General features: G+C 41.2%; 2 protein-coding genes across 4 annotated transcripts in view; one reads left to right on the top strand and one right to left on the bottom strand.

The window, feature by feature from the left end:
* Nucleotides 1-12500, bottom strand: part of LOC133564198 (neuropilin-2-like) — a 461460-nt gene that overhangs the window by 114447 nt on the left and 334513 nt on the right. The gene's annotated exons all lie outside the window — the stretch shown is intronic.
* The window catches only part of LOC133564206 (frizzled-7-like), a 5308-nt gene continuing 3473 nt past the window's right edge, over nucleotides 10666-12500 (top strand). Inside the window, exon 1 of the mRNA XM_061918360.1 lies at nucleotides 10666-10965. Coding sequence (XP_061774344.1) covers nucleotides 10942-10965 — 24 coding nt within the window. The 5' untranslated portion in view covers nucleotides 10666-10941. The remainder of the gene's footprint in view (nucleotides 10966-12500) is intronic.

Raw genomic sequence — 12500 nt, forward strand, 5'->3', positions numbered from 1 at the left:
GATGCTTTTCTAAATAAAGGGGACCACAAAAATAGCATTATTTTTTAGAAATAACATTAACAAAGTGTAGAAGCGTTGCTACTATGGATAGGGTTTATTGGATACTAGGATTGTCCCGATACCAATATTTTAGTACCGGTACCAAAACGTATATTTTGATATTTTTTAATACTTTTCGATATGTTTCTAAATAAAGGGGACCACAAAAATAGCATTATTTTTTTGAAATAACTTTGTCAGAGTGTAGAAGCGTTGCTACTTTGGATAGGGTTTTTTGGATACTAGGATTGTCCCGATACCAATATTTTAGTACCGGTACTAAAATGTATATTTTTATATTTTTTGATACTTTTCGATATGTTTCTAAATAAAGGGGACCACAAAAATAACATTATTTTTTTGCAATAAGATTGTTAGAGTGTAGAAGCGTTGCTACTTTGGATAAGGTTTACTGGATACTAGGATTGTCCCAATACCAATATTTCAGTACCGGTACCAAAACGTATATTTTGATATTTTTTGATACTTTTCAATATGTTTCTAAATAAAGGGGACCACCAAAAATAGCATTATTTGTTTTACATAACATTAACAGGGGGGGGGGGGGGGGGGGGGGGCGCTACTTCGGATTGGATTTCTTGGGTACTAGGATTGTCCCGATACCAATATTTTAGTACTGGTACCAAATTGTATTTTGCTATTTTTGATACTTTTCTAGATAAAGGGCACCACAAAAAAATGGCATTATTGGCTTTATTTTAACAAAGATCTCACAGTGCATTAAACATATGTTTCTTATTGCCATCAATGAACAATGCATACATCCATTTTCTACCGCTTGTCCCTTTTGTGTGCTACTTTGGATAGGGGTTTTTGGATACTAGGATTGTCCCGATACCAAAATTGATTTTGATATTTTTCGATATTTTCCTATACTTTTCTAGATAAAGGAGACCAGAAAAAAAAATGGCATTATTGGCTTTATTTTAACAAAACAAAAATCTTACAGTGCATTAAACATTTGTTTCTTATTGCGATCAAAGAATAATCCATTCATCCATTTTTCTACCGCTTTTCCCTTTCGGAGTCGCGGGATAGGGTTTACTTGATACTAGGATTGTCCCGATACCAATATTTTAGTAACGATACCAAAATGTATATTTTGATATTTTTCAATACTTTTCTATACTCCATCCATCCATTTTTTACTGTTTGTCCCTTTCGGCGTCACGGGGGGTTGCTACTTTGAGTAGGGTTTACTGGATACTAGGATTGTACCGATACCAATATTTTAGTACCGATACCAAAATGTATGTTTTGATATTTTTCAATAATTTTCTATACTCCATCTATTTCTACCGCCTGTCCCTATTGGAGTCGTGGGGGGTCGCTACTTCGAATAAGGTTTCTTGGATACTAGGATTGTCCCGATACCAATATTTTAGTACTGGTACCAAATTGTATTTTGCTATTTTTTGATATTTTTCTAGATAAAGGGCACCACAAAAAAATGGCATTATTGGCTTTATTTTAACAAAGATCTCACAGTGCATTAAACATATGTTTCTTATTGCCATCAATGAATAATGCATACATTTTCTACCGCTTGTCCCTTTCCTTTGCTACTTTGGATAGGGGTTTTTGGATACTAGGATTGTCCCGATACCAATATTTTAGTATTTTAAGGCAAAATGCGTCCGATCTCCCTTTTCTGTCTACACACTGTGTCTGCTTGTAAGTACTCTGTGATTGTGCACTGCCGAACATGCTCCTCCGTTCCTAAAACCCGCGTGTATATTACTGTTTTTGGTTAATTAATCCCGCCCTACTATACTAGCCCCGTGCAACCAGAGTTTCACTCTGACTCTACTACGCTACTTTTGTTATTTTTCCCTTTTGTTTATTTGAATATGGGCTTACAGTAAACCTCCAGCTGCAACAAAAAGCAGTCCAAACACCAGGAGGGGAGGGACGGGGGACAGGGGACGGTCTGGAAACCTGCTGGACTGCCTCCATCTGCCTGACCCCTGCACGCGCCGCCCCTAGCCACAGACTTATGTACACAAGCAAACAGCAGAAGTTACACAACTCAGAGAGAGTCCAGCTGACCTGACCTGGCTACTGCATTTTGTTTACAGTCGCCTTCCTTGACATTTACACTGTGTGCACTAAACACTTCCAGCAACACATCACCTTATTTTTAGGGACCGCAATGTCCCTTTGGGACAGAGGACCCTGTTATATTTCTAAGGCTTTATTCTTTCTTTCTTTCTTTCCTTGGCCCATGCGTTCTAATGAAAAAACCAAACCCCAAAACTCAAAATAGCGTTCTAGCGCTATTTTTGAATAAAACACTGAAAAAAATGCTCCTAGGAAGAAAACACAGACAAAACTGCTTGTAACTTCCGGTAAGAATGTCAGAGGGACATGAAACCAAAACCTCTATGTAGGTCTCACTTAGACCTACATTTCATGGATTGACAACCCCCAACAAAAATCAACAGGAAGTTTGCAATCCCCCCTTCAAAACAAACGTTTTGTAAAAACCGGTCACCTTTCTTCAAACATTATCTCCTCTGAGTGCGTTTGTTGTTTTGGCTTCAAACTCGCACAGGAGAGAGATTGAACCCTAAAACTCACCAAATTTGACACACACGTCGGTATAGCAAACCTTCCCAACATATTAAGCAACCAATCCCCCCAAAATGAAAATTGCGCTCTAGCGCCCCCTAGGAAAAAATTACAGACAAAACTGCATGTAACTTCTGTTAGGAATGTCATCGCGACATGAAACAAAAACTCCTATGTAGGTCTGACTTAGACCCAATTTTCATACACTCACTTCTTTCAGCAAAAATGTACAGGAAGTTGGCAAAAACCCCTTCAAAATAAAATGTTCGCAAAAAATGCCATTTTTGCCTCTTTTCGCTGTAATTTGACCCCTTTAAAATGCTTCAAAAGTCACCAAACTTGGCGCACACGTAAGGACTGGCGAATATTGCGATCTAATGAAAAAAAAACACCCTAAAACTCAAAATTGCGTTCTAGCGCTATTTTTGAATAATACACTGAAAAAACTGCTCCTAGGAAGAAAACACAGACAAAACTGCTTGTAACTTCCGGTAAGAATGTCGGAGGGACATGAAACAAAAACCTCTATGTAGGTCTCGCTTAGACCTACATTTCATAGATTGACAACCCCCAACAAAAATCAACAGGAAGTTTGCAATCCCCCCTTCAAAACAAACGTTTTGTAAAAACCGGTCACCTTTCTTCAAACATTATCTCCTCTGAGTGCGTTTGTTGTTTTGGCTTCAAACTCGCACAGGAGAGAGATTGAACCCTAAAACTCACCAAATTTGACACACACGTCGGTATAGCAAACCTTCCCAACATATTAAGCAACCAATCCCCCAAAATGAAAATTGCGCTCTGGCGCCCCCTAGTGAATTTTGTGAAGTGAATTATATTTATATAGCGCTTTTCTCTAGTGACTCAAAGCGCTTTACATAGTGAAACCCAATATCTAAGTTACATTTAAACCAGTGTGGGTGGCACTGGGAGCAGGTGGGTAAAGTGTCTTGCCCAAGGACACAACGGCAGTGACTAGGATGGCGGAAGCGGGAATCGAACCTGTAACCCTCAAGTTGCTGGCACGGCCACTCTACCAACCGAGCTATACCACCCCTAGGAAAAAATTACAGACAAAACTCTATGTAACTTCTGTTAGGAATGTCATAGCGACATGAAACAAAAACTCCTATGTAGGTCTGACTTAGACCCAATTTTCATACACTCACCTCTTTCAGCAAAAATCTACAGGAAGTTGGCAAAAACCCCTTCAAAATAAAATGTTCGCAAAAAATGCCATTTTTGCCTCTTTGCGCTGTAATTTGACCCCTTTAAAATGCTTCAAAAGTCACCAAACTTGGCGCACACGTAACGACTGGCGAATATTGCGATCTAATGAAAAAACCAAACCCCAAAACTCAAAATTGCGTTCTAGCACTATTTTTGAATAAAACACTGAAAAAACTGCTCCTAGGAAGAAAACACAGACAAAACTGCTTGTAACTTCCGGTAAGAATGTCGGAGGGACATGAAACAAAAACCTCTATGTAGGTCTCGCTTAGACCTACATTTCATAGATTGACAACCCCCAACAAAAATCAACAGGAAGTTTGCAATCCCCCCTTCAAAACAAGTTTTGTAAAAACCAGTCACCTTTCTTCAAACATTATCTCCTCTGAGTGCGTTTGTTGTTTTGGCTTCAAACTCGCACAGGAGAGAGATTGAACCCTAAAACTCACCAAATTTGACACACACGTCGGTATAGCAAACCTTCCCAACATATTAAGCAACCAATCCCCCAAAATGAAAATTGCGCTCTAGCGCCTCTAGGAAAAAATTACAGACAAAACTGCATGTAACTTCTGTTAGGAATGTCATAGCGACATGAAACAAAAACTCCTATGTAGGTCTGACTTAGACCCAATTTTCATACACTCACTTCTTTCAGCAAAAATCTACAGGAAGTTGGCAAAAACCCCTTCAAAATAAAATTTTCGCAAAAAATGCCATTTTTGCCTCTTTGCACTGTAATTTGACCCCTTTAAAATGCTTCAAAAGTCGCCAAACTTGGCGCACACGTAACGACTGGCGAATATTGCGATCTAATGAAAAAAAATAAACCCCAAAACTCAAAATTGCGTTCTAGCGCTATTTTTGAATAAAACACTGAAAAAACTGCTCCTAGGAAGAAAACACAGACAAAACTGCATTTAACTTCCGGTAAGAATGTCGGAGGGACATGAAACAAAAACCTCTATGTAGGTCTCGCTTAGACCTACATATCATAGATTGACAACCCCCAACAAAAATCAACAGGAAGTTTGCAATCCCCCCTTCAAAACAAACGTTTTGTAAAAACCGGTCACCTTTCTTCAAACATTATCTCCTCTGAGTACGTTTGTTGTTTTGGCTTCAAACTCGCACAGGAGAGAGATTGAACCCTAAAACTCACCAAATTTGACACACACATCGGTATAGCAAACCTTCCCAACATATTAAGCAACCAATCCCCCAAAAATGAAAATTGCGCTCCAGCGCCCCCTAGGAAAAAATTACAGACAAAACTGCATGTAACTTCTGTTAGGAATGTCATAGCGACATGAAACAAAAACTCCTATGTAGGTCTGACTTAGACCCAATTTTCATACACTCACTTCTTTCAGCAAAAATCTACAGGAAGTTGGCAAAAACCCCTTCAAAATAAAATTTTCGCAAAAAATGCCATTTTTGCCTCTTCGCACTGTAATTTGACCCCTTTAAAATGCTTCAAAAGTCGCCAAACTTGGCGCACGCGTAACGACTGGCGAATATTGCGATCTAATGAAAAAAAATAAACCCCAAAACTCAAAATTGCGTTCTAGCGCTATTTTTGAATAAAACACTGAAAAAACTGCTCCTAGGGAGAAAACACAGACAAAACTGCATTTAACTTCCGGTAAGAATGTCGGAGGGACATGAAACAAAAACCCTATGTAGGTCTCGCTTAGACCTACATATCATAGATTGACAACCCCCAACAAAAATCAACAGGAAGTTTGCAATCCCCCCTTCAAAACAAACGTTTTGTAAAAACCGGTCACCTTTCTTCAAACATTATCTCCTCTGAGTACGTTTGTTGTTTTGGCTTCAAACTCGCACAGGAGAGAGATTGAACCCTAAAACTCACCAAATTTGACACACACGTCGGTATAGCAAACCTTCCCAACATATTAAGCAACCAATCCCCCCAAAATGAAAATTGCGCTCCAGCGCCCCCTAGGAAAAAATTACAGACAAAACTGCATGTAACTTCTGTTAGGAATGTCATCGCGACATGAAACAAAAACTCCTATGTAGGTCTGACTTAGACCCAATTTTCATACACTCATTTCTTTCAGCAAAAATCTACAGGAAGTTGGCAAAAACCCCTTCAAAATAAAATTTGCGCCAAAAATGCCATTTTTGCCTCTTTGCGCTGTAATTTGACCCCTTTAAAATGCTTCAAAAGTCACCAAACTTGGCGCACACGTAAGGACTGGCGAATATTGCGATCTAATGAAAAAAAAACACCCTAAAACTCAAAATTGCGTTCTAGCGCTATTTTTGAATAAAACACTGAAAAAAATGTTCCTAGGAAGAAAACACAGACAAAACTGCTTGTAACTTCCGGTAAGAATGTCGGAGGGACATGAAACAAAAACTTCTATGTAGGTCTCGCTCAGACCTACATTTCATAGATTGACAACCCCCAACAAAAATCAACAGGAAGTTTGCAATCCCCCTTCAATACAAACGTTTTGTAAAAACCAGTCACCTTTCTTCAAACATTATCTCCTCTGAGTGCGTTTGTTGTTTAGGCTTCAAACTACCACAGGAGAGAGATTGAACCCTTCTGATTAAAAGAATAGAACAAAGTTTTGATAAGTTCTCAGGTTTTGATTTTACGCGCCTTCAAAGAACCCCTGTGCAAAGTCTACTAAAAAATGTCATTTTTGCCTCTTTGAGCTGTTATTTGACCCCCTTAAAATGCTTCTAAACTCACCAAACTTGACACACACATCAGGTCTGGCAAAAATTGCAATCTGATGAAAAAACCTAACCACAAAACTCAAAATTGCGCTCTACCGCCCCCCTAGGAATGCAACACGGACAAACTGCTCCTAGGAAGAAAACACAGACAAAACTGCTTGTAACTTCCGGTAGGAATGTCAGAGAGACATGAAACAAAAAACACTATGTAGGTCTCACTTAGACCTACATTTTAATAATTAACATACTTTAGCAAAAATCAACAGGAAGTTTGATATTTTCACTTCAATACAACAACTGCATTACTTTCACAATGCAGACAGACAACATTCACACTCACATTCACACACTAGTGAAGTGTGAAGTGAATTATATTTATATAGCGCTTTTTCTCTAGTGACTCAAAGCGCTTTACATAGTGAAACCCAATATCTAAGTTGCTGGAACGGCTGCTCTACCAACCGAGCTATGCCGCCCCACTAGGGACCATTTAGTGTTGCCAATCAACCGATCCCCAGGTGCATGTCTTTGGAGGTGGGAGGGGCCTATCCCCAGGTGCATGTCTTTGGAGGTGGGAGGGGCCTATCCCCAGGTGCATGTCTTTGGCGGTGGGAGGGGCCTATCCCCAGGTGCATGTCTTTGGAGATGGGAGGGGCCTATCCCCAGGTGCATGTCTTTGGAGGTGGGAGGGGCCTATCCCCAAGTGCATTTCTTTGGAGGTGGGAGGGGCCTATCCCCAGGTTCATGTCTTTGGCGGTGGGAGAGGCCTATCCCCAGGTGCATGTCTTTGGAGGTGGGAGGGGCCTATCCCCAGGTGCATGTCTTTGGCGGTGGGAGGGGCCTATCCCCGGATGCATGTCTTTGGAGGTGGGAGAGCCCTATCCCCAGGTGCATGTCTTTGGAGGTGGGAGGGGCCTATCCCCAGGTGCATGTCTTTGGAGGTGGGAGGAAGCCGGAGTACCACGCATTCACAGGGAGAAAGAACATGCATACTCCACACAGAAAGATCCCGATCCTGGGACATGTCGTAGAGACATGAAACAAAAACCTCTAGAGCCCCCAGGAATACAACACAGACAAAACTGCTTGTAACTTCGGAGAGACATGAAACAAAAACCTCTATGTAGGTCTCACTTAGACCTACATTTTAATAATTTACATCCTTCAGCAAAAATCTACAGGAAGTTGGGCGGCATGGCGTAGTGGGTAGAGAGGCCGGCCAGAAACCTGAGGGTTGCAGGTTCGCTTCCCACCTATTGACATCCAAAAAATCACTGCCGTTGTGTCCTTGCGCAAGACACTTCACCCTTTGCCCCCGGTGCTGCTCACACTGGTGAATAAATAATGAATGAATGATAGGTGGTGGTCGGAGGGGCCGTAGGCGCAAACTGGCAGCCACGCTTCCGTCAGTCTACCCCAGGGCAGCTGTGGCTAGAGATGTAGCTTACCACCACCAGGTGAGAATGAATGATGGGTTCCCACTTCTCTGTGAGCGCTTTGAGTGTTTAGAAAAGCGCGATATGAATCTAAGTTATTAATAATTACCCCTTCAAACATTATGGGTGACAGAAAGAAGCACCAGTGTGACCCCAGGATGCAGGGAAGGTAGGTAAGGTGAAGGTAAAGATATGTTGAATGGGTAAAGGCAGGAAACACCGGCAAAAGTCAGTCCCGTCCATCGCTGCTTGCAGTTTTAATTTGAGTAACTATCATATTTTACTATTGAAAGATACCAGAGGCAGTCCGGGCTAGTTTGACGCCCTGGGCGAGTCAGGAGCATTGACCAGGAACAAATACTAAACACACACAAAGGTTATCTCGTGTTAGATAAAAAGATGCGTACCCATTCAATTGGCCCATTTAGCGTTGCCATGGTAACCCGAAATGTTCCCGATTTAGATTTCCGGGCCCGTTATCTGTGCCGATGGTGCCGAGTGTCCGAATCCATCAGTTTTAGGTGTAACTGTGCAAAATGAGCTACGGAGCTAGTCTAAAATGTTAGCATGCATACATTAAAATGCTAACACTTTGTAAAGGTGCTAACGTTGGCATGCTAACAGTTAGCATGTCTCACATGTCAATTAATACGGCTGTAAGGTGTATATGGCTTTGAAAAATCGAGAAAAAAGTGTAAAATTAGATGAAAAAGTTAGCATGCTGAAGTTAAGTAGCTAGCATGCTAAAAATTAGCAAATGTGCTACCAGCTAGCATGTCTCACATGTCAATTAATACGGGTGTAAGGTGTATGGCTACGAAAAATCGAGAAAAAAGTATGAAATTAGATGAAAAAGTTTGCATGCTGAAGTTAGGTAGCTAGCATGCTAACAATTAGCAAATGTGCTACCAGCTAGCATGTCTCACATGTCGATTAATACGGGTGTAAGGTGTAGGGCTACGAAAAATTGAGAAAAAAGTATAAAATTAGATGAAAAAGTTTGCATGCTTAAGTTAGCTAGCTATCATGCTAACACTTAGCAAATGCGCTAATGTTGGCATGCTAACAGTTAGCATGTCTCACATGTCAATTAATACGGCTGTAAGCGGTAAAGCTTCGGAAATAGAGAAAAAAAGTGTAAAATTAAATGAAAAAGTTAGCATGCTGAAGTTAGGTAGCTAGCATGCTAACAATTAGCAAATGTGCTACCAGCTAGCATGTCGTACATGTCAATTAATACGGCTGTAAGGTGTTGGGCTGCGGAAATGGAGAAAAAAGTGTAAAATTAGATGAAAAAGTTAGCAGGCTTAAGTTAGCTAGCTAGCATGCTTGCAATTAGCAAATGTGCTAACGTCGGCATGCTAACAGTTAGCATGTCTCACATGTCAATACAGCTGTAAGGTGTATGGCTTTGGAAATAGAGAAAAAAAGTGTAAAATTAGATGAAAAAGTTACCATGCTTAAGTTAGCTAGCTAGCATGCTAACATTTAGCAAACGTGTTAATGTTCGCATGCTAACAATTAGCATGTCTCACTTGTCAATTAATACGGTTGTAAGGTGTATGGCTGCGGAAATAGAGAAAAAAAGTGTAAAATTAGATGAAAAAATTAGCTGCTGAAGCTAAGTAGCTAGAATGCTAACAATTAGCAAATGTGCTACCACTTAGCATGTCTCACATGTCAATTAATACAGCTGTAAGGTGTATAGCTTCGGAAATCAGAGAAAAAATGAGTAAAAATTGATTAAAAAAAAGTTAGCATGCTTAAGTTAACTACTTAGCATGCTAACACTTAGCAAACGTGCTAACATTTGCATGCTAACAGTTAGCATGTGTCCCATGTCCATTAATACGGCTGTAAGGTGTATGGCTTCAGAAATCGAGAAAAAATTGTAAATTAGAAGAAAAGGTTAGCATGCTTAGGTTAGCATGCTAAAATGGTATTGTTTGCATGCTAAAAGTGAACAACTGTCACGTACCAAAGTTATATGACTCTGGGGTAAGTAGCTGCAAAAGTAGCTCAAAAAGTAAGCATGCTCGCTAGCAAGCTAACATGAGCATGGTAATAGTTAGCGGGTGTCACATAGCAAGTTATATCAGTGGTCCCCAACCACCGGACTGGGCTCGATTGGTACCGGGTCGCAGAATTTTTTTTAAATAATTTTTTAAATTTTTTTAATTTTTATTAAATCAACATAAAAAACACAAGATACACTTACAATTAGTGCACCAACCCAAAAAAACTCCCTTTTTCATGACAAAAATAAAATAAAATACATATATATATATATACATATATATATATATATATATACATATATACATATATATACATATATACATACATATATACATATATATATACATATATACATACATATATATATATATATATACATATATACATACATATATATATATATATATATATATATATATATATATATATAAACACCAAATAAATAATTTGTCCCGCCGGGCCGCGGGACAAATTATCAGGCGTTGACCGGTCCGCTGCTACAAAAAAGTTGGGGACGGCTGAGTTATATGACTCCAAGGTGTGTGGCTGAGGAATTAGAGAGAGAGGAAACAAAAGACTACAAAGGGAGGGTGGAGGGCTAATCTTTCAGGAGGGAAAACCACCTGTCCAGGCTTGGGAGAGTCAGGTTGGCAGCTGGAGTGACGCCGCAGCTGTCGAGGAAGAGGATACGCTCAGGAAGGGCGTTGTTGCTTGAGACCGTGAAACGACGAGCGTGAGATAGGCGCTTCGTCTGCCAACATAAAGGCCGAGTGCCGGTCGGACTTTTTTGCAGATAGCAAAGAAGGTGGTAGCGTCCGTGGAGGACCCACCGGTGGCAAAACAGGTGGTGGCGTCCGCAGGCGTCTGGCTGGTGCATTCTGTCACGATACCGCATGATCCGCGGTGGATGACGGGATCCGAGAATCTGGCGGTGTGTGAGTAGAAGGCCCTTTTATTAGGGACTCATCAGCGTTTCCAAAAAGAAAGCCACATGTAATAATGCCAGAAATAGCACCTAACAGGACATCCAACCATCTTCTTCCGCTTATCCGAGGTCGGGTTGCGGGGGCAGCAGCCTAAGCAGGGAAGCCCAGACTTCCCCCTCCCCAGCCACTTGGTCCAGATCCTCCTGGGGTATCCCGAGGCGTTCCCAGGCCAGCCGGGAGACATAGTCTTCCCAACGTGTCCTTGGTCTTCCCCGTGGCCTCGTACAGGTCGGACGTGCCCGAAACACCTCCCTAGGGAGGCATTCGGGTGTCCAACCCTTGATGCCGAGGGCCAAGGAGGGAGTCAATGGGTCCCATTTTTGTAGTCTTTGGTATGACTCGGCTGGGGTTTGAGCTCGCGACCTACCAGTCTCAGGGCGAACACGCTACCCATGAGGCCACTGAGCTGGGTTATTCCCAATGTTGACGTCCATACCATATATGGTAACGTTTTATTGGCAGATTTTTGTGCGAGTCCGTGTTTGTAGTCCGAAGTTGTAGTCCTTTTATTTCCTCTAGATAGATATTTCTCGATATCGAGGTCATTAAACTGGCTCGCATCAGTGGAGTATTTCAGTTCCTGTATCAATCGGTTGCATAATTTTCGTCCGCATACTGATGTGCTAAAAATTAAGTTAAAGTTAAAGTTAAAGTCCCAACGATTGTCACACGCACCCTGGGTGTTGTGAAATTACCCTCTGTATTCGACCCATCCCCCTCTTCCACACCCTGGGAGGTGAGGGGAGCAGTGAGCGCCAGTGTGTGCCGCGCTCGGGAATCATTTGGTGATTTAACCCCCAAATCCAACCCTTGATGCTGAGTGCCAAGCAGGGAGGCAATGGGTGCCATTTTTGTAGTCGTTGGTACGACTCGGCCGGGGTTTGAGCTCACGACCTCCCAGTCTCAGGGCGAACACGCTAACCACAAGCCCACTGAGCTGGGTTGTTCCCAATGTTGGCGTTTATACCATTTATGGTCAAGTTTTAGTGGAAGAGTTTTGTGCGAGTCCGTATTTGTACACCGACTTATATGACCCAATGCGAACAACCTACCCTTGTCATAGTGCAAAAAAACATATAAATAATTCAACCAACACAGAAAGTCAACACATAGGGTCACACATAACACGGTTGTAGCTGGGATAGGCGCCAGCGCCCCCCGCGACCCCGAAAGGGAATAAGCGGTAGAAAACGGGTGGATGGATGGATAGATATAGATTGACAACCTGCCCTAGTCATAGTGCAAAAAAAAAATGAAAAAAATCCAACCAACACAAAATATCAACACACATGGTCACACATAACACAACCTGTTCACTAAATGTTGTGAACATTATATAATATAAAACACATTCACTTGTATGACACAATGAGAACCACCTATCCTAGTCATAGTGCAAAAAAAAAAAAAGAAAGAAATAAAATAAAAATACAACCAACACAAAATGTCAACACCCATTCTCACACTTAACACAACCTGC

The sequence above is a fragment of the Nerophis ophidion genome, linkage group LG13, assembly GCF_033978795.1.
Source record: "Nerophis ophidion isolate RoL-2023_Sa linkage group LG13, RoL_Noph_v1.0, whole genome shotgun sequence".
NCBI lineage: Eukaryota > Metazoa > Chordata > Actinopteri > Syngnathiformes > Syngnathidae > Nerophis > Nerophis ophidion.